This window comes from Paramisgurnus dabryanus, chromosome 18 (genome assembly GCF_030506205.2).
Source record: "Paramisgurnus dabryanus chromosome 18, PD_genome_1.1, whole genome shotgun sequence".
Classification (NCBI taxonomy): Eukaryota; Metazoa; Chordata; class Actinopteri; order Cypriniformes; family Cobitidae; genus Paramisgurnus; species Paramisgurnus dabryanus.
This window is the reverse complement of record NC_133354.1, coordinates 16,935,647-16,959,077: the sequence shown is the minus strand read 5'-3', so window position 1 is coordinate 16,959,077 and position 23,431 is coordinate 16,935,647. Positions and strand designations below refer to the sequence as shown.

Sequence of the window (23,431 nt, the reverse complement as noted above, 5' to 3'; positions counted from 1 at the left end):
GCAACTAGAAGCCTGTTTTAGACAAAAAATGGGACAACATTCCTATTCCTAAACATTGGTCCTCCTCCAGCTGTTCCTTTGTACATTTAACTTTTCCGGTCTCTTATTGCTACCTGTCCCAACCTTTTTTGGAATGTGTAGCTCTCATGAAATCCAAAATGAGCCAATATTTGGCATGGCATTTCACTTTCTACATTTGATATGTTATTTATATTCTATTGTGAATAAAATATAAGTTTATGAGATTTGTAAATTATTCCATTCCTTTTTTTACTCACAATTTCTACAGTGTCCCAACTTTTTCTGAAATGGGGCTGTATTTTAAATTTCAAACTTGATTTTAAAATTGTCCAATTTTAGATTTTGACTGATATATGGACAGTATTTTGCCATTATCATCACAGAAAGCACAATAGACATGGGACATACCTCTGACACCTCTGGAACCACTGAATTTGAGACAACATACCGCTAACTTAGATAACAGACTCCTGTGCCTAGAAACCACCATATTGTCTGCTGAGGTGCTGCAGCCGTCTTGGAAACCGAATCAGGTTGCCAAAAAGGAAAAAATCACAATTGCGAACCTTATCTGGTTTTGTTTGACATGTGGAATGATCTGCCGGTTGCGACAAGATCTGCTGACTCTGTAGCGTTATCTGTTTCATGTTTCACACTGTTCGTACTTAACCAGGAGTTAAGAGATAACAATCTTCACAATCTGACGTTTACACTGTGCATTCCTAAACCCTAGGTCAGGTGTCTGAAACCCTGCTCAAAATTAATGAGTGTTAAGTCATGAAATTATTTTTTTTGTCTTGTTGTTTTATTTTGAAGGCTATTTTTAAGCAGGGTAGCCTATCAAAGGTGCTGTGTTTATAAAAACAGAAACCTGCCCTATGGATATAACATTCTGTGTACTGTATAAGGTCAGTGCTCAGGGCTCCTATTTGAAGCCATCTACATGGAAGACATGCTAAAAAGTTGTTTAAAAGGTATTAGAGAATTTAAATAATACATTTTATATGAAAATACTTTTCTCATTAAGCAATTCTGTTGGTCCAATTAAACATGTTTAAAGAGCACCTATTGTCCGATTCACGTTTCCTTTGGTGTGTGAGTGTGTAGTACATGCTAATGATATGCAAAAGGTACAAATCCCAAAGTGAACGATGACGCAAGTTATCATCTCCAAAGTAAATCTCTTTTCTTGGACTACAACAAACACACAGATTGTAGGCAACAGTTTACTTCCTGGGATTGGTGATGTAGAGAAGACCGACATTATCATAATTCCTCCCGATTAGACTTACATAAGTAAACTCCTGTTAGTATTGCATTGTGACCGAATCTTTCCAACATGGTAATAAGTGTCACATTTCCGGCTGACGTCAGAGGTATTCAGGCCTATCACAACGTACAGATTAGCTGGCCAATCAGGGACACAGAGCTTTTTAAATCTGTGCGTTTCAGAAAGAGAGTGAAATCTGGCACTACAAAAAATGTACAGTATGTGGAAAATAATTTGGTTTTGTACTATATCAAATACACAAAATAAAGCTGTTTTTAGCAATGAAATAGGTGCTCTTTAAACGTCTTAAAGAGAACTGCTTGTTAGTTGCAATTTGCAATCTCACCGGTAGATGCCGCTAAAATTTACACACACCACCTTTAACAGCATTTATTAGAGGTCTAAAATGCTTGATTCTGATTGGTCAGTCACAACATTCCAAAGTATGTTATTCCGAGATAACAACCGGCTAAAACTAAAGGGCCGATCACACTAGACTTTTCGTTCTATTGACTTCATAAGCATGCAAATGCATCAGACCAGAAATGTAAGCTGGGCATGAAACTTAAACCAAAGGCTGACTTGTTGCTTCGCTGCCATCAAGGCAATGACTTCGGCGGAATGAAGGCTGCAGCCTCTGGAGGTCGCATATGCAGGCTGCATAAGTCATCAAGCCTGTTTTTTTAAGTTAATTGAGCATTAGATTCGGAAATTATACGCATATTTATGTTATATTTACAAATTATTAAACCAAATAGTGTGTACATGTCAGCTGTTGTCTTACCTTAAAACCGAAAGTAAACGGGTGAAAGTAAATATCCGTGCATTTATGTGGAACTATGCTTTAGGAGCTATCCATCTTTACTCTTCTCCCTCCATACGTCACATTCTGAGATCGATACATCTTGACTGGCAAGATGGCGGTGAGCGGACACCAAATCAACCAAAGTCAGTTGTTCAAAACCTTCTTTTTAGTAAACTCTGTGTACACAAACAATGCTCTCAATGCTCGAGTTCATGTATAGAGCACAGGTGATACTTCGAGCAAAGTATCATGTTGTGTCGAGCCTTCTTAGTGTTGTAAAAATAGCGATTTTGATGCTTACAACATATTGAATGCATAGCTTCTAGTTCTTTTGCGACCACTTCAGGTACTCAAAATGGCAGAAGACAAGTTTGAGATGTGAGTGACGTCAGCTGATATTAATCAATAGCCCTAGTGATTCCATTATCTTTTATCAGTCGTTGTATGTGGATATCTGGTTTAGATTTGTGTTTTTATTTCTGTTACCTGTTACTGGTTTGTGTCACTAGTTTTAGGTTTATTAGTTAGCGATGGGGAAGTGAAGCTTTGAATGAACCACCGATACTTCCCTTAACGTTACTGTTTCGAACCATGATTCAACGCCTCAAAGACGTACATTTCAGTATTAATGAGTTCATATTCATACCATTCGATACTGTATTTTACTGAATAATGTTCACACGCACAAGTATATGTGCATACAAAACTATCTATACATTCAATATTATGTGGGACTAAAATGTGAATATGCAAATAATTAATAAAAAACCTCTGGGGTTCAAAAGCAAACCGCACACATGACTACAGAAAGTGAAGCTTCGCTTGTCATTGGTCACGTGATTTCTACATTAGGTGTGTTCGGCTGAGGCTGGATGTAACCGTTTGGCGAGATTAGCCGCGTGGGGAGGAGCTGAAAACGGAGACGTGAAGTCGGACACGCTGTGGTTCCCATAGTTTGCTGCATTTACGTCAGGCATGGCTAATCACGTGCCGTTTGCTTGCTTTATTGCAGTAAACATGATTTATAAGATGTAAACAACATAAAAAATTACTGCTTTGAATGTCCGTGTATGAGCATGAGTGGAACTGAAGAGGCTTACAGCATCTGTTTTTACAGGAATAAAGTTTAATATAAGCATAAGTATATTATTTAAATACCAATGTACTGGGGTCTACGTTTTTTATCCATTTTATTTTGATGAACATGACACAATATAACATCGCGACTACATGAAAATAGCTTTAACTGTTATAAAAATACAGATTTGTGAGCATTTGTAAAATCCATACAGGAACAACATGAGGATGAGAAAATGGCAGGATTTTGTACTATACCTTTAACTAATGTTAACAAATAGAACTTTATTGTAAAGTTTACTATAACATGTAATTAGCTACTTCATCAAAAAAGAAATAAATGAAATTCTTAACATTTATCTCAAAGGATGTGTTACAAAACATTTGTTCATCACAAAATATATAATTTGGGTCAGCCTTCATCTCTCATTACCAAAACAGACCATAATTATAATTTATTTAATATCAAACAATATTACTGATTTTCAGTAATTAAAATTTTACCTAAATTAATCACAAATTGAAAGACCAACATTAGTGGTATTGACATCAGCTTATAGCATGTGAATAGCTAACTTAGATTTACTGCAAAGTAAGCATTTTTGAAAAAGCATGTAGGCCTTTGTGATCTACAGCAAAGCATCAAGCATCTCATGCATTAACTAGCATGAAAGGTAAATACTGGACTGAAGTCCCATCAATTTGCGTATAAATAAATTTTCAAAATCGTGCAGTGCATACGTCAAAGTCCAATTATGCATCCAGTCCTTCCCATTAATTTCGGTGGAGAGCAGGTTTGTACAAATAGCACGTGTCATTTTATGTATTGGTTTCTATTTTCTAAATATGATTTACATATTTATTACATACAGCTACAGCACAACTAAATATATATATATATATATATATATATATATATATATATATATATATATATATATATTCACATAAATTGTTGAACCCCAAAGACACTTTTGAACTGAAAATCTGTTCATTACTACTTGCTTCATTACTTTTCCAATGCAGTGAACAAATATTTATGCTAATGTTTATAGTAGTATCTTGAGAAGCATTGGTTTTAACAAATACAGAGTTTTAAAAATAAGTATTACTATTAAACACATTTTCAGACTTTTTTAGTGTCAATAGAATTCAACATTCAATATAATTCTTACACATTTAGACCGATTATTTTTGATATTATACCACCTCTCCAGATCAGTTAATGAACAGTAACACGGGGTCTTGCTCTACCGGAACAATAACAGAAGTAAAATTTGAATAAAGGCAGCAAGGTCATGTCTCTCAGACCGTATATCAAAGGGCTCAAGCAGCGTGGCAGAATAAGAACAGTAATATAATTCAGATATCTGAGGTTTATAAAGAAAGAAGTATTGTTACCTGACATCATGTACAATGCTTTCACAATTGTAGCATATAGAAAAGAGGTGAGACACAGGCAAAGTTGAATCAGGTGCAATAGCACTGTCCTGAGGGCTTTTTTTGCTGAATCTTTATCAGATGTAACAGACCTGGCTGTAATCATAATCCGAATGTAAGTAAAAATAATAATTACTGCAACAGACACAAAATAAAGAATATCAAACCCTTGAGCTTTATCCATCTGCCATTTTGCTACAAACAGTTTCTCGTACGTGCAAAATGAATTATCTGATAAGCTACTGGGGTTGACAATTAATACTAAAATTATATCTATAGCAATATTTAGAGAGCTAAGGATCCATATTAATCCCAAAATGATGGTGGTCTTTCTTGGTGTGGCAATGTTGCAGTGTCTTAAAGGGAAGCAGATAGCCACATATCGCTCCAGAGACATCACTGCGAGTGTCAAAGGAGAGTTACGGAAAGTGCAGTGAGAGATAAAGACAAAAAGAGCACACAAGGCTTTGGTGATTTGCATTGGGATACAACCCAAAATATAAATAATGGTTGTAAATGACAAAAGTGCAGAATCATTTATAAGCATGTGACCAAACAGAATGTAGCGTGGAGTTTCATAAAATACAGGCTTGCTTCCTAAAGCAAAGAGCATGACACAGTTTACAAAGATGAAGAACAGGGGTATAAGCACAGCCAATGAAATTTTTGTTTGAGTGCCAGCATCAAAGTCTATCTTAAAGAGTTGCTGGTACAGAAAAGACACCTCTGTGATTGTGCCATTGGCTACCGCCATAAGCTGAAAGAGAAAAACACAATTAAACTACATAGGAAAACTCATAACACTCACAAAGTTGATTTTTAGATTTGAATTAATTTTTTAAAAGCTTTAAGACTAACAACAGACCTCAGACACAAATGTGTCTTCTTCCTATGGTGAATGTGTCAGACATCAATCTTCTATCCACACCAGCTACAGATCCTGTAAAGAAATGCTCATGAACTTATATAGCATTTACAGTGCCAGCTAGAATGTGGTAACCATTGCATGAGGGCAGAAGAAGGGGAGGCACATAGGTTGCGCTCATGAGCACCCCCTACAAACTCAAAACTACAAATGGTAAACTTCACAGACACGTGAAAGCCACATAACTGTAAATCAAGAGGGTAATTTGGGACAGGGCCTTAATGTATGACAGAGAGACAAAGAAAGAGAAAGGTGGGTGAACGTCTCGGTTACAGATGTAACGCTCATTCCCTGAACGAAGGGAATGGAGATGTCATGACGTAACCTATAATTTGGGAACGCGCTTCGCGGGACCAGTCTACTTCGAGAAGCTACTAAAATGACAATGAACTTGGCATGCAGATATTTTCATCTGCTGCGCAGGTATAAAATGAGCTTCGGGTGCAATACCAAATCAGCTATTATTTGCCGAGAAAGCCGAGCATCAGTGCCGGGCTTACTGCGGAAGGCCGGACACAGCAAGTTCCTTAACCCACAGTAGTGAACCAGGCAAACTGGGAAGTGAACTAGCCTGGGCGGAACTAGGAACGCTGCAGAAAAAACCCACTAAAAAGGTTACAATGAATGGCATATATAATATGGAACAACCAAAGAGTCCCTATATAGAGAATGGTTTGACAGAGACGCAGAGTGGTCTCTGCTAAGGGAAAATGTGGGCTAGTAGTATTAACCCCACAGACTATACAAACATAAGGACTCCCATGGAAATGCAATTCAGATGCCTAGCCTAACACAGGTTTTCAGGGAATACATCTAGTGAGAGGCTGACATGCGAAGCTCCACAACATCGGCCGCTGAGGTGGTGGAGGAGTATCAAAACCTTTTTTGTGACATTTTGACACTAACGGTTTTCCATAATGGTGCAATCATGCAGCACCAAAACAAAGCTGCAAGCCGGCAGAAAAGCCGACCCTCTGTGTTCTCACTGGCTTGAGGAGAGAACCCAAGAGGATACCGGCTCCTCACGAACACTATAGGATCTAGTGAAAGTCAACACAATCGGTCCGACTACGGAGCAAAGGTTAGATGGCATGTCGGTGTGCCCCGCTCTCCTCTGGACTCGGTCATGAAGCCAGCTGAGGCGGTCTTATATGGAGCAGCCTGAGCTGTGTCATGGTTGCTGCTGCAGCCATGTGCCCCAGGAGCCTTCAAAATTGTTTCAGCAGGACTGCGCTCTTGCTTTTGAATGTATTCAGGCAAGTCAGGATCGACTGTACATGCGCTTCTGTTAGACGTGCGGTTAGTTCGACGAGTCCAGTTCCATACAGAGAAAAGAGATCCTCTGCATGTGGCAGAGTTTGCTCTTCTCCAAGTTGACTCAAAAACCCTAACAAGCAGGTGTTTGAGAATTAAATTTGTCTTCGCAAAGCGTCTGACATGACTGGGCTATTATGAGCTATTATGAGTCTAGATACACAAAAATGCGCACACCACTTCCTCTCAGGGGTTTTAAAGCCCCCTCTGCTACTTTCATAAAGACACAGAGAGAGAAAGAAAGCCAGAATAGTAAGACTTTATACTAATATGCCCGCCCCTCGAGAGCAAAGTGGAGAAAGAGGATGTGTCGAAGGAAAATTGAGACATGAAAGTACGTGTCCTTTAGGTCTATGGCTGCAAAACAATCATGTGAATGAATGCATTGTAATATGCTCTTGTGCGTAAGCATTTTGAACGGCATCTTGTGAAGAGCTCGAACGCAGGTCAGTCACAACTGGCCACTTTTCTTGGGTACTATGAAGTAAGGGCTGTAAAACCCTGACCTTATCTCGACGGGAGGGACCGGCTCAATCGTGTCCTTTGCCAGTAGGACAGCAATCTCCGCACGTAGTATGTGTGCATCGGCAGCTCTCACCGCAGTGAAACTAACGCCGGAGAATTTGGGAGGTCGTAGGGCAAATTGAACTGCATAGCCGAGATGGATCTTACGTAAAAGCCAACATGATGGGCTTGAAAGCTGTTTCCATGCCCCCAGGTACCGAACGAGAATAATTATTCGCCATATCTGGGTACCCGCGGCATAGAGGAGCGGAGGTGATCACCGGTGTGTGCATTCTGACCACAATGATAGAAGTGTTGTATAATGCAACAATTTCCTGGCTCTGCTGATAGGTGGCTGAACAGGTGAGACTCCATTGTGAGGGTCCCAAGCCTCTTGACGCACCTGCTGGTGATGGAGGAAGAGGAGGACGATGGGTTATGAGCCCGGTCATTGCTCCATTGTTCCTCTGGAGACGGAAGGAGAATTTGCTCTTTTTGTAGTTAAGTGGGTGCCGGCTTTAAAGCTGTAACCAAGGTTTCCTTGGTCCTCCTATGAAGGGGGGAATTGGTTCTGTCACCATCTCCTGAAAAGCAATCCCCTCCATCTCCAGGTTGCCCGTCTCAGGGCCGCTTTTTCTTACGCTTTCGATTGGAGCATTTAGGAGTCGGGTCTTATCGACATCCCGCATGTCCACCAGGCACAGCCAGAGATGGCGTTTCTGGACTACCAAGGTGGACATTCCATGTCCGACGGCCTGTGCTGTGACTTTGGTCACATTAAGTGCCAAGTCTGTAGCCGTACAAAGGTCTGTGAAGATGCTGGATCGTGATCTCCCTTGTGCAGGTCCCTCAGAGCCTTAGCCTGGTGAACATGCAGCAACGCCATTGCAAGCAGGGCTGAAGCTGCCTCCCCACAAGCCCGGTAGGCAACCACCGTAAGACCGGACAACTGCTTGCAGGCCCTTAAGGTAAGGGTCAGCTGGTCCCTCTAGGAGAAAGCGACACCGGCTGTACACAGCTGCATCGCAACCAGGCACTCCACTGTTGGGATACCAGTGCACTCTTAGCAGCTCCACAGTCGAGAGAGGCAAGGGGTTAGGGCTGATGTGGCCGGTTCCGGGAGGAAAACAGGGTTTTCCACGACCGTGTCAACTCCTTATACACCTCGGGGAAGAGTGTCATGAAGGGGGAGGGCTATGATGCCCTAGCACCCCCATAATACTAATCGTCGAGGTGGGGGAAGTTGAGTCCACCCCTGACCGCCCAAGCTTAGTCGAAGCTAACCACCGTCGCTGCCCAAGAGAGCATGGCTGCCACAACCCTACCCGAAGGACATAGCGGATCTGAATTTGTGTCTGAGGTTGACAACCCCCCCTCCCATGCTACGACAGAAGTGGCATCTGGTGGAGAACAGACACAAAGCGAAGACAATTTAAATCAAGCCACTTGTTTCCATCGGGATCACTGGTGGTGGATCAGGGCACTTAGAGCAAGCTTAAGAATATCCATCTTGGCCATGGTAGAGAGTGTAGGGAAGCTCTGGGGCAACCATTTCAGCTGACCTACGTGACTCAGGAGCAACTATCTTAGCTGTCACAGGAAACTCAGGGATCACAGATTCAGCCTTATAACTGGAAACTTTTTTAAACGTACGTCCCTTGTTGGGACAGGCGACTCAGGAGCCTCCAGCCCATACTAGGTAACCAACTCAGACGTGGCCACCATCTTGGGAAGCGACCTGGACGTGGCGGTCATATTGGGAGCAGACCCGCAGTGGCAGCCCTCTTGGTAACCAACCTGGGTGTACCAGCCACCTTGGTAGGAGGCATCCTCCTTCACCTCATCCAGAGTGAGGAGAGGAGGCCAAAAATGAGTGTAAAGACATGAAATTATTATTTTTAGTCATCGACTATGTTTATGTCCTGCTTTTTATGTTAAAGTCTATTTCTAAGAAAGACAAATAACTTTCCTTAAGTGTGAAAATAAGCTAAATTGTGATGACGAGAATGAGAAGAAAATAAATACATATTTGGGTGGAGTAGTAACAATAACATTTTAATTCCATATTAGAATAATGTACCATTTAGATAATGTATTATAGCATGCTAAAATTGCCACTATGTAGGCGCAGTTTTTGGGTGTGTCAAATGAAAATGAACTGAACTCTGCACTAAATGGTAGCGCCGGTGGTTGGATAGTGCAGATTAAAGGGCTCATTATAGTTGTGAAAACGTCCTACGGCGTAGCCATTACGGCGTAGCCATTACGGCGTAGGATACCCGTCGGTTTTCATACTTCTGCGTAGTCGTCCGCATCAACGTGCAAATACACATGCAGACCACTGGTAGGCAGTATCCACCCATGTAACCACAGGAACAGTGCGACCGTCAATGAAGAAGCAGACTGCTAGTTTAACCCACACACGATGAAGAAACAAGAGATTGTTGTGTATGTTTTGAGAAGATCTGCAGTGATGGGAGTAAATAAACAGCGTCTTTTGTTGCAGTTTCAGCTAAATCACTCCTCAACTTGGCTCATCTTTGTTCTCACCGTCGCAAACGCAAATACCTATGATGCAGTTTTTTTAACCTGACAGGAGGAGTGCTAATGGACCAATCACAGCATTTGCCGTCCGCGTAGAACTGACGCGCTGTTAAAAATGTAGCGAGTTTAAAGGCGATCTAGGCGAATCTGTGTGACGTCCTTTCCTGTTGACGTTTGAAGTGTTGTCAAACAAAACGGAGCGTAGCTAACTCCTCCCCTCCCCCCCCTTCCGTGCATTCTGAACGAGTCATGAACGCGCCCAACCCCCACTCCCAAATCCTACTTGTCGATTATTGCCTGGAACACTTAGTTATGTTTCGTGGTGGTAGGTTTGACCACTCTGTTTTTGTTGCAGTTTGCGAAGCCTGGGCTGTCTGCAGAGACCGCATTTTTTACAGGGTGTTCAGAGGACAGGCAGCTTGCAGATGGTGAGGAAATGTTTACTGTATGAAACAAAAACTGTTTTATGGCCTAAAACACGTGGAGTCGCTTAGAGCACCTTTAAAACACGCTGTTTAAAAATTTGCACATCAGGCTACGGCGTATGGACCTTACACACAACTATAAATTGGACTTAAAGGTGACATAGAATGATTGAACGGAGTATTTATCCTTGTTCTGTGATGTGACATGTAGACAAAAAATTTTTTTTTTGGGTCTGTAATGCCTTAGAAGCTTCCTAAAAACCTCTCTCAGATAGCTCTATTAGGGTGGGGGATTTTAAACAAGTGGTTTTGCACCTATTTGGCTCCCCCTACTGGCTTAACTTGCAATCTCATTACTGATTGGCTGACTTTGCTGCCACTCAGAAAATGTAGCCAATTATTTTAAAGTGGAGGGGCAGTGAGATGCCTGTGATGTCATAAGCATCAGTTTTTCAGATTGGGCCGTTTTCTGGCTGACATTTCTAAAAGAGGAATTTCTATGAGACTGAAATGTTTACATGTCTAGCACTTTTTGTATGTCCGTGAATGCGGGTAGACTACCATTATTCAACAAAGACAAGGTAAAAATGGTTTTTCATTTTCTGTCCCCTTTAAGGGTCAGTTCTAAACAACCAACAAATTCAGCACACAGTTTTACCTATTTAATTATTAATTATTATTTGAATTAGATAACAATAACATAGAACATTAAAACATAGAGGTGCGGAAATAAATGCAAATATTAAAACATTAACTTAAATTTGACCTGGCTGGCACTAAATGCACACTTTTTAATCTGGTCTTATCTAAACAATTTTAAACCACAGTGGGTTGTAAATAACAAAATTTTAGTAAAAGTCAGTGATTGGGAGACTTGTATAATTTACTGAAAATCAGCCATTGGTAAATTTTACCCAGTGGCGGTTCATTAATGGCGTATAACAAACTCTGGCTGTCCCTCAAGAGTGACAAACTCTTGTGTAAGGTTAGGAAAAAACAATGTTTTGCTTTGATATGGTCTTAAGCATGAGTTTTTATTGCTCATGGGAAAGGAACTAACTTGGGCACAGTTGAATGTTTGTCTTTAATTGCTCCCTGATCTTCTCATTACGATATTTATGAATAATTTATAATCAACCTGCCTATCAAGTGTGCCGCGTTTGCGACAACAGAAACTTTCCCTGTGGATATAACCTTCTGTGGTCAGTGCTCAGGGCTTCTATTTGAATTCATCTACACGGAAGACATGCCAAAAAGTTGTACACACAGGTGGACTATAAACAACCAGTGGTCACAAATCATACACACAAAGAATAAATGAATGAACTTAAATAATACATGTTTTATATGATTAAATAGTTATTTTTCATTGAGCAATTAGTTTGTTCCAATTCATTTACAGGGGTGGTTCAAAATAATTTCTCTATGTTTAAACATATTTTAAAGAGAACTTTTTACTGCACTAGCAATACAATGCAAAATTTCACACCGAGTAAAGCAATACACATGCAAGAATGTAAATAATCTAAGCATTACCTTAACTTTTAACCACAGTGTAGTTACCCCAAAACATAACAAAAACTTATCTGAATCCCAACATTAACATTAAACACTAACAAGTCTTCTTATCTTTCATATTGATCAAAAACACACCTTAAACACTCAATATTATCTTTACTCTGCTAAATCAGCCATAAGAGCAAAGCATGATGGGAACTCAATCTTCTGTTTAGTTTCAGTTAGGTTATTCAGTTAAAAATTATTCATGTATTCCCAACACAAATGTCCATTTGTCCATTCAACTGTCTATTCATCTTAAACTCATCTTTAAAAGGTCAACTGAGCAAGCTCTGAAATCATGAAATACCTTACAAGCATTCAAAAAAGATGTTATAAGAAGAGTTTGGTTCCAAAACGAGATAACTCTCTGTATTTTTTAGTTATAAAGCCTTAAATCAAAACAAACCAACTGCAGTTTGATATTAACTGGAATGAGTTATCTCATTTTGGAATCAAACTCTTCATGTATAGGGGAGAGCGGGGCACAACCTAACTCTTTTTGACTTTGGCTCTATCATTCAAAAAATATTTAAGTTATATTAATATGTTTTTACACAATCAACACACACGTCTCTGCTACAATTAAACACTTAAAGTTTGTTTGTGGGACCTACCATTATCGTACAATTACACCGAAAGTGACAGGAGTGCAAACGTTACAACTTACCCCATAGGTGGGGTTAATTGTAACAGACAAATGGTTTGTTGTAACACCTGCTAGAAACTTTGGTTTAAACACAAATAATTTAATAAAATCCTGTTGAGGTGGATATTGTTTATATATCTGCCTATAATAGAATCCATCCATGATCTTTTATCTAACCATCCTTGTGTTGTGTAGCAATGCATATAAACAGATTTTTTTGAAAGGGCTGCACTTAAGACAAAAAAATCATAATTGTCAGTTATTTCCTCTGAAATAATTTTGATTAATATTATTTACATTGTTTGCATTTCATTAGCATTGTATACTGGAGGCAGTTGTAACACATACAACTAACCACGCCGTGTAAAATGTTTTCAATCCCAGCTATCAGTTACTAGGAGTTGCTGAAATGTTTCAAAATGGTGTTATGTTTTAGGTAAACAGTGATTCAAACATAACAAGGTTGGATTTGGTGACTTTCACACCCAATTTAGAAAAAACATAAGATGAAAAAATTGACTTTCATGCCTCCAAAACACTCTTTGGAAATCATCTTCTGACAGTAAGAAAAAAGACTAAAAGCACAGATTGCTTGGCCTTGTATAAATATGTAAAGTAGCTGCGTTACAATTAACCCCAGTTTGTGCTTCGCTCACCAAATTATATACAAAATGTTTGTATCATCTGTGGCTAGTTATTAAGTTTTTTCAACAAACAATAAATCAGAAAGAAATATGGTGTGATAAAATGGTATAATAAATGCTTCAAATTGATAACAAAGTGTTTCTCAACAGTGGGCCTCAACAAAGATACAAAAGGCCCTCAAGATAACAAGCATTAGAATAAGCTGACGTCTTAGTGTTTCCTTTTTCTTGTTTGTAATTTGTAATCTTTGTAGTTATGTCAACCTCTAGAATATTTTATTGGGTATAGATATCATGAAATTAATAATAATAATAAAGCAATAATAATAATAATAAAGCAGTGTAAATTGCAAATACTATTTACTTGTCACTCATTATGAATAAATTGGACCATAGGGAGCACATCATTTCTAAAGGGAATCCTTGTTTACCCTCTACATGATGACAGGTGGTAGGTGCACAGGAGGACACAACCATCTAAATAATTAATGTGTTATAATGAAAAGGTTTTGATGTAGCTCTTAAGAGACATCTTTACACTCTTGTGTCTTCCTTCAAAGAAATGTTTACTTAAATTTAGTCTGTCCATCATCATCATCACATCATTGTCACATAGCAGTTAAACTCTTTAAACTTTACCTAATTTACCTAATATTAATTATTTTATTTGATCAGACACGGTTGTAAATGTTTTGGTGAACTGGTAACAAACAAACTTTATATCCTCCTAGTCAGAAAATAGAAAAAGTAGTTTATGTAGAATAGTTATTTATCATGCTAAAAACATGCACAAAATACTGTTATTCGCCTGTAGCCTATTTCTCACGCCACACCTGTTGTCTCACCTGTACAGGAAGATTCATGATGCTCGAGACTCATGCTCACAAACAGCTCGAAACTACGTGGGAAGACAAGCGTACCGTCTTTCATAAAATATGCTTATTTTTAAGTACAAAAAAATCATGCGTAGTCGAGTCAACAGAAATGTGCCCTCGTAAAAAATAGCTTGGTTAAAATCTGCGGTTACTCGCGCAAGACACCTGTGGCGCGTCGTGAGTTTCGCTGTAGCTGAAGACAACTGACGGCCTTGCGTGACACAGTCAACGTCAACATAGCTACTGCGGATTACAGCCATCAATGTCAAAAAACACATCGTTTGACATGGACCCGCTCGAGTCTGGGAAAAAGGTGCTGGTATGTTTTAAACTGAATAGCCTATTGTTTTTATCAGCAGTTTGGTTTATTACGATTAAGTTTTATGGGACGTCCCGTAACAGTTGTTTCTGTCGGTTGTTTTCATGCTGTGTGTTTCAGTCGTAAATGTCGTAATAATAAAAACATTACCTGTCGTTGTAATTTATTAGGTTATATATGACTGTAGTCGAGAAAAATAAGAACATCACGATTCTTGTATCTTGTGAGGTATTTTAGATAAGTTAGACATACGATTGAATTAGTATGATTGAACGTAGCCTATTACTGTACGACCTTACACTATGATATTAATAACATTTGTCAAAAAGTTTCTATTAGCCTAAGCGTTGCATAAATATGGGGTTGCAATTGCTTATTTTAATTTTTGGGAACAACTCCCCTGATTGACTGTATATTAAAAACTATCTGTCACACTTAAAGTGTGCTTAAACATTTAGGAAATATTCCTCAGAGTAGGCTATCCTAAGGTCCTGTGGCTCAATTAGTTAGCAACGAAAACGCCATAGGTTTGATCCCAAGAGAATGCACATACTGCTAAGGTTTACATTGAATGCATTGTAAGTCACTTTTGATAAATGCTTCTGCTAAATGTGTAAATATAAACATTCGCTTCAGTGTTTAGAACGTCAGTATCTGAATTTATACAGTGACAACCAAAAAAAACTGTTTGTCCTTATGCAGTTTAGTCACATGACACATGAACACACATGCATACTTTATTAGGGTGGGTTGATAGCACTGACAAACAAGGTGTTGGTTCAGAGTTTAAACAACAGTTGCAACAGCGTTACGCCAGGACATTTAGACTGCTTAAGAAGAATAGCCTGTTTTTGGGTGGTTCGAAACTACATCTTGAGTCATGTATACTGCGTAGTTCAAACTTTCCTCAGGGTAATTACAGAGTGTAATAGCCTACTTGACATGTGTACCTGACATGTGCTCCTAGTACAGCTTACATTCACAACTAGGAAAGGGTTTATTGGATCGATTTCTACTTGATCTATAAGTCGCACTGGATAAAAGCGACTGCCAAATGCATACATGAAACTATTGAAAATGATTTATTATTTATCCCCAGGTTGATGCCTCAAATCAATCAGAGCCGTTTCTTCCATCTTCTAATGTAAATAATGTAAATAAGGAGAAAAAGAAGAAAATATCATGCAGGGGAGTGCATGTGGCCATTGGTGTACTCCTAGCAATTGCAATCATTGCATTAGTAACCGGACTGCTGGTGTGGCATTTCCATTGTGAGTTCCTTTAACTTGTAAAAATACACACTGTGTTAATACTAGCTGTTCTGCGTTGTGATAAATCCAACATGTCATTTTTTACAGTCAGACCACGGAGGGTGACTAAGATGTTTAGTGGCTCTCTGACCATCTCCAGCCAGACTTTCTCAGATGCTTATGAAAACAATAACAGCACTGAATATCAAGAATTAGCTGCAAAGGTGTCAAAGCAGGTGAGGTGTTAAACTAATAATGCATGCTTTCTGTTATTGTTCCCAAAATATTTGCTTTGTATGCTTTTCTGTAATGAACACCTGTCATTATCTGACCTTTAAATTCATTTAAACACATCTTAACATTAATTTTGTCTTTTAGTTCAAAACTATATACAAACAAAATCGACTACTTTCCAAATACCATGTGGGATCCAGTGTTTCGGGTTTCAGGTAATTTTAATAATTACACCATTCCTTAACCCTTAAACTTGCACAGCCCTTTTTGGGTAGGGGGGACAGGTGATGTACACCTTCAAATTAAGTTAACTCTTAAAGAAAACATTTTAAAGCTTTTACAAGAGGTTCTAAATGTGAAAAAATTAAATAAAAAATGGTATAGAAGTTTAATTTTAATGCAATATATTATAATTTTATACATTAAATTGTCACAAAAATTAGGTTTGTGTTGGTTTTCGGTGAGATTTGCTGTATACTCTTGTCACAAATTTATAAATTACAGTCATTGCATTATTATTACTGCTAACAGCTTTATATATATTATATATACTACATTCTTAGACCTTTCCAACGATATATAGTTTGTCGTGATAGATCATATCGTGACATTTAAAATATTGAAGTAAACTCAGGTGTGGTTTTGATGTCGTTTTAATTACATTTTCCTTTCCATCAGTGAGAGCAACAGTAACGGCATCATTGCATATTACGTGTCTGAATTTAATATGCCGGAATACAGAGTGTCTGAAGTGGAAGAGGCTTTGGATACGTTAATGTCAGGGGCAGAAAATGCAAGGCAAAGCCGCAGGGGCAGTAGCTTAACTGGCAGTATCCTCACTATAGATGGAATGACATCTGGGGGTAAATCCATACAAGTTTCATGTTAACTGCATAGTTTCATACTGTAGAGCTCTTGTAATCATACCAAAACTTAAAAGCATGTATGATGATGATCAATAGAGTAAACGTTGTTGTGTTTGTTAATGCTTTATTTCAATGTCTGTGTTATAGCTGTGGATGCTCGGCTAACTAGCAGAAACCTTAAAAGTAAGTAGAATTACTGAGATATTATACATATATTTATTAAACATAATGAACAGAACAGTTTTAAATATATATTATGACCTTTTCTTTCAGGTTCCACCAAGAGGTCTCATCATGCCCATTATAACCACACTGGCAGTATCTGGTCTCCAGGTTTTCCCGATTCCTTTTACCCCTCAAATCTTTTTACGGAGTGGCAGATTCGGGGCGACCCAGGGCACAGGATCAGACTGGAGTTTGATGTCCTAGACATGGAGAAAGACTGTCATAATGACTTCATTAAAGTGTATGACTCACTGGCCCTGACAGAGAAGCAGGTCATAACAGAGTGAGTGTCATTGTGAATTGTGTGTATGTGCACATATACATGTATGTTTTAATTTTCTGTGTGATAGCATGGTATATCTAACCAATGTGTTTGTTGCAGGAAATGTGGATATCGTTTACCCAACGAGCTATTACAATTCTTGTCTTCTGGGAATGTCATGCTGGTCACACTGGTTACAAATGAAGAGAAAAACTACAGAGGTTTCAGAGCATTTTACTCCCAGGTCCCAGTAAATGATCAAGGTAGAGTTTACAAAAAGATGTTTTACTTCGAGGTCTAACATGAACATGAGCTTAATATTGGTGATAAATGTTGCTTACCTGCCAAAACTGTATTTTGCATTATGAAAATAGTTTAATTTAAAAGATCTGTCTGTGTCTCTCAAGAAAGCTCTTGATAAATGCACAGACAAATTTTGATATATTTGATTAATATATTTATTTCGATGGTTTAATCCAAGAAATGTTAAGCATACCAATTGAAATTTGGGGAAAAGCGTTTCCTATGTATAGATGCATTACAGATGGTTTGACATCAGTGTGACTATCATTCTTTTATTTTAGGTCCAAGTTTGACTTTTTTTGGTCATATGGCAAAAAATGGTCTAAAAAAATGATACAAGGCCTGTTTTGTTTTATTCTTTAGAGTGTGGTGGTTCACTATCTGGGCTAAGTGGTACATTCAAATCACCTGGTTATCCTTCCCACTACCCACCTCAGATTGAGTGTGTCTGGAACATTGAGGTAAAAATAATAATTTCTAAATGTCATTTGTCATACATTATCAATGTTATATGTCTGGTCCATACATTATTCATACACCGCTATGTGTTGATGTGCAAAACCTTCAGGTTCCACCAGGAAAGCATATCAAGATAAAGTTCAACAAGTTCTCTATACATACCCCTGAAGACAACACCATCTTCTGCCCCACAGATTACCTGGAGTTAAACTACAGGTCAGAAGTTTTCTCATTTAAATATTTTCCTATTTTAATACAGTGCAATAAACTAAACCGTCATCTTCTATTTACTGTTTTAGGTTATGTGGAGAGAAACCGCCCAAAACTGTGTACTCTTTGAAATCAAACCGTGCCACGGTCAAATTTCATTCGGATATGTCTTATGTGAGCGAGGGCTTTTTTGCAGAATTTGAGGCTTTTGAACCCACTAATCGTAAGTAGAATTTAGGAAAGCAAGACATTAAAATTATGGAAACATTGCAATTATTTGCAATAACGCAATGATTTAAAACTTCAAAAAGTTATGTGTAGTCAAAGTTTTAGGTTGATGCAGACTGGTGACACAAGAGAGTAAAGCTCATTTCCCCCATTATCATATAAACGAATTTTGCCTTAATACCGTGCATTCCTAGTAGAATGACACTGTTTCTCCTAATAACACAAAATGTATAACTGGTCCATCTCGTTGTTATCGCTCACAAAGTCACATTATTCACCTTTCCACAGCCTGTCCTGGCAAATACCAGTGTGACAATGATCTGTGTGTATCCATTCACCTCCAATGCGATGGCTATAATGACTGTGGAGATATGAGCGATGAGAGGGGCTGCAGTAGGTTTATACCATATTACTTTAACACATTTAACATATACGTATGTAGTTTCCACACACAAAAAAACACTTTAAATGCCATGTATGCATTACTTTCTTTACTTATGTATGCAGTATGTAATGAGACTCAAATCAAGTGCAGGAACGGCTTCTGCAAGTCTCGTTTCTGGCAGTGTGATGGTGTGAACGATTGTGGAGATAACACGGATGAAGAGAACTGCAGTAAGTACTGTAACTGACTATCAAACGCAAGTTATGAGATGGAGTAGGATATGATCATAAGATGTTGATTTCATTTCATCTGCAGAGAAGTGCAAAGCTAAAGAGTTTAGCTGTAAAAACGGACGCTGCATCTCTGCATCAAAGCAGTGCAATGGCTACAATGACTGTGGTGATGGCTCAGATGAGTCTCGGTGTGCAAAATGTGAGATATTTTTGTTAACAACAAATTCATTACTAAATGAATGCTTTTTATATTGCAAATACATGATTATTTAGCCTATATATTGTATGTCTATTAAATGTACGTATTGTAGATTTTTATCAGAAATTTTTGCCTCTCTTTTATATCCAGCCATTGTTGTTCGCTGCTCTGAAGTCTCTTACAAGTGCCAAAACCACCAGTGCATAAGCAAGCTGAACCCTATGTGTGATGGAGAGATAGACTGTGAAGATGGTTCAGATGAGGACGGGTGTAGTAAGTCCAGAATTACTTTCCCCTGTCAGTCTTTACTATCGCACCATATTCCCACGATATCCAATGATGGATGCATAGAGAAATTTTAGCCATAAATATTTTAAGCTGGCCATGAAACAACATTTGCATGTTATGCTGATGTGCTGTTTATTATGAGCAGGTCATGGTGTCGCTCACTACATCATATATAGCTGTAACTGCTGCTGTCACTAAAGTAAATTTGGATGGTTGCAGAGTGTTTCTAAACCTGCTTTTATGTAAAACATGTAAAAGATTGTCAATTTCTAAGTGTTATTCAAATACTTGCCTCCTTTGGTTAAGCTTGTAGAGCCCTTATTAACAAAAAAGTGTGAGTTTAATGTTCAACGTGCTGGTTTGTTGCAGAATGTGGGACAAAGCCTTATAAGTCCTCTCGTATTGTGGGTGGAAAGGACTCGGATGAAGGGGAGTGGCCCTGGCAGGTCAGCCTGCATATGAAGACACAAGGTCATGTATGTGGTGCATCTGTTATCAGTAACAGCTGGATTGTTACTGCTGCTCACTGCGTGCAGGACAGTGAAAAATACAGGTAAATTCCCATCGCATTTAAAACGTCACATGCTGTTTCTTCATCCCTCTTTGACTGATCTTGAGCGATTGTTTGTTACCATGCTAGATACTCACAGCCTGACCAATGGGAAGTGTATCTAGGCCTCCACAGTCAGAGTGAGACCAGTACTGCGACGCTTAAAGGTGTGAAGCGCATCATCCCTCACCCACGTTATGATCACGTATCGTATGATAATGACATTGCTCTAATGGAGCTGGATAGCCCTGTCATTCTGAACCAAAACATCTGGCCTATCTGCTTACCTGAACCCACACACGACTTCCCAGTAGGCAAATCTGTATGGATTACTGGTTGGGGCAAACTGAGAGAGGAAATTGGTAAGAGACATGACATATAGACATGCCAAATTAACCAATGCTTATTATTTATGCTTAAAGGGACATTGCACTTTTTTTTGAAAATATGCTCATTTTCCAGCTCCCCTAGAGTTAAACATTTGTTTTTTACCATTTTGGAATCCATTCAGCTTGGGGTCTGGTGCTAGCACATTTAGCATAGCTTAGCACAATCCATTGAATCTGATTAGACCATTAGCATCACGCTAAAAATACCTAAAGAGTTTTGGTATTTTTCCTATTTTAAACTTGACTCTTCTGTAGTGTACTAAGACAGACGGAAAATTAAACGTTGCGATTTTTAGGCAGATATGGCTAGGAACTATACTCACAAACTGGCGTAATAATCAAAGACTTTGCTGATGTAACATGGCTGCCGCAGGCGTAGTGATATTACGCACTGCCTGAAAATAGTCCCCTGCTATTGAAAGTAACCAAGGGGACTATTTTCGGGCAGTGCGTAATATCACTATGCCTGCTGCAGATATCGTCCACTTCGGAGGAGTCCAATCCTTCAACACAAATGTATCACTATTTGACACATACTAAATGATGCATTTTTATATAATTACCACCGGTATTGCTATGGTAAGGTATATTTGTAAAAACTACTTAAATTTCCTAATGTAACTAAGGCATAGTCCTGGCTTAATCTAAACCCTGTCTGGGAAACTGCCCCTGTATCCAAACTTTTGACAAGTGTACTAGAGTTGACGATCTATTGTGCACACCAGATAATGAAAGAAGAATTACAGACATGCTCAAGTTTGTAGTACTGTAAATGTGATTGGGTACATGTTATGCTGGAAAGAAGACCCTAAATTGTTATTAAACTGAATAATCATCTTCTTTATGTTGCAGAATCCGTTGCAGAAGTGTTGCAGAAGGCTGAGGTGCGCATTATTAATGCCACTGTGTGTAATAGACTGCTGGATGATGGGATAACGCCGCGGATGATCTGTGCGGGTGTGCTGACCGGGGGGATCGATGCCTGCCAGGTAAAATGGAAGATTCTCTGCTTTTCAAAATTTAATTATATATTTAAATCTCTCTCTAACACATTTTATTCCTCTATCAGGGTGATTCAGGTGGTCCGATGTCTTCCACTGAAGGCAATGGCCGAATGTTTCTCGCTGGAGTGGTGAGTTGGGGAGACGGCTGTGGTCGCAGGAACAGGCCTGGCGTTTACACAAGAGTCACTGAATATCGCAGTTGGATCAGACAGATGACAGGGGTGTAGAGTCAAAGCGTTGAGATTAAAAAGACAATATAAACAGTGAGTTAAAGCACATGTATTGAAAAAAAAGGACAGGGTTTCCCGGACAGGGTTTAGATTTATCTAGGACTACCCCTTACAAAAAACAATACTGGTGTGCATCTTGAGACAAAACAATGACATTGATATATGTTAAAGGTGCATCGTGTAATTTTTTGTAGGATCTCTTGACATAACTATTTGTATTATAGTGTATATACAAGATATTATCTGTGGTGTATAAAGGCCTTACAAAATGAACTGTATTGTTTTTATTACCTTAGAATGAGCTGTTTTTATCTATATACACCATGACCCCCATACATGAAAGTCGTCGTCATGTTTCTACAGTAACCCTAAATGGACAAACTTTTCTACAGAGCACGAAATTGAGGGGGGAGCTGTTGGTTGCAATTCACAATCTCACCAATAGACGCCGCTAAAATTTACACACCAATTTTAAGATAATATGTCAGTGCATGATGTTTTTAAATTAAGGCAGCTCAAACATGCATTTTAGTCCGGGACAAGGATAAACCCTATCCGGGAAACTTTCCCAAAGAGTACTGTAGTAGCCAGCCCAGCATTAGGGATTTCTAAAATCAAGCCAAATATCTACATATCAGTTTTGAATAACTTTAATATTTCATAAAGATTGTGAGAAAGAAAAGCTCTCACAGTTGTTTTTTGTTTTGTATGTGTTAATGCTCTTGCAATGTTTTGCATATGTGCACTATGTGGATTTTGAGCTTAAGCAGTGGTGCGCATGCTGTGGAAAAAGGGTATTTTCTGTCAAACGCCACGTTACACTTTTAAATCATTAATACTTGAGTGCATCTCAGGGATTTTTGTAGTGCAATTGTTGGTTACTTTAATGTTTTAATAGATTGTGTAACCATTTTTCTTTTAGTACATTGCAGTGGTATCCTGCATATCTTCAACTTTAAAAAGATTTTATGTGTATAAAATCTACGCACAAGTATATTTTATTGGAAATATACTTATACACTTTACATATACTAGGATAGAATTATCAAATATTCATATACTGTTCATAGTTAATACCATGCTTGTATGTCATTTTTCTTAAGACTTATATGTCAGATACAGAAAGTGTATTAGTGTATATTATACAGATGTAAATTTTTGACAAGCAAATGTTATTTTTAGTATTTTGTAATCGCTTTATTTTTGCATTCCTGTTCACATTTTGAGTTTTTATGTTACGTGTATTAAAGTTTTATTTTTGTTAATGCCCTAGTTTGAAGATTGGCATTCCCATAATGTGCCTTGAATTCTTAACATTAAAAGATTTAAAACTTATTTGTATTTGCTTGTTGTCTTGAATTTATGGGTTTATGCTTCACAGAGATGTTAGTAAAATTACATCAAATAAGTTGAGATATACAAGTTTATCAGATATACAAAAAGGTCATTTATAACACAAAACGGCCAAAAACAATTATCAAACTTTTCTAAATGTACATTTATTATAAAAGTAATTTTGTATTTGCTATTACACACTATTTCAGTTATTTACATGTTTTTAAATTTACATATTTACAATATTTTTTTCTGATTTTTAAATTTACATTATTTTACAATGCAAGCTATACAAATAAAACTAAAACAAATTAATCCACCCCCAGTGTTATCCCTAATCCTTAGCCCATGCTTTAACCAGTGGGCCATTCTGGTCATTTACAAGAGGGCAACTTCTGTATGCACCCTTTTT

The 23,431-nt window shown here is 38.2% G+C and overlaps 2 protein-coding genes across 4 annotated transcripts; one reads left to right on the top strand and one right to left on the bottom strand.

Annotated features, from left to right (window-relative positions):
* Positions 1-4,395: 4,395 nt before the first annotated feature.
* Positions 4,396-14,153, bottom strand: LOC135776339 (odorant receptor 131-2-like). Its single transcript, XM_065286984.2, has 3 exons — positions 14,021-14,153; positions 5,479-5,553; positions 4,396-5,370 (listed from the first exon to the last, which is right to left on the bottom strand). Exon 3 carries the CDS (start codon positions 5,365-5,367, stop codon positions 4,396-4,398), a length of 972 nt encoding a protein of 323 aa, XP_065143056.1. The 5' UTR covers positions 5,368-5,370; positions 5,479-5,553; positions 14,021-14,153.
* st14b (ST14 transmembrane serine protease matriptase b) lies at positions 14,043-23,019 on the top strand. 3 transcript variants are annotated; one of them, XM_065286982.2, is made up of 19 exons: positions 14,043-14,363; positions 15,469-15,640; positions 15,728-15,855; positions 15,998-16,068; positions 16,532-16,716; positions 16,867-16,902; positions 16,993-17,227; positions 17,327-17,469; positions 17,873-17,970; positions 18,078-18,184; positions 18,268-18,401; positions 18,695-18,799; positions 18,914-19,021; positions 19,107-19,223; positions 19,374-19,496; positions 19,881-20,064; positions 20,152-20,423; positions 21,303-21,439; positions 21,520-23,019. In XM_065286982.2, the coding sequence occupies exons 1-19, from the start codon at positions 14,313-14,315 to the stop codon at positions 21,679-21,681; spliced, it is 2,568 nt and encodes an 855-aa protein (XP_065143054.1). In that variant the 5' UTR covers positions 14,043-14,312; the 3' UTR covers positions 21,682-23,019. The 3 variants fall into 3 exon arrangements, with proteins under 3 accessions (XP_065143054.1, XP_065143053.1, XP_065143055.1); XM_065286981.2 differs by having other exon boundaries at positions 14,043-14,369; XM_065286983.2 differs by lacking the exon at positions 15,469-15,640 and having other exon boundaries at positions 14,044-14,363.
* Positions 23,020-23,431: the final 412 nt, after the last annotated feature.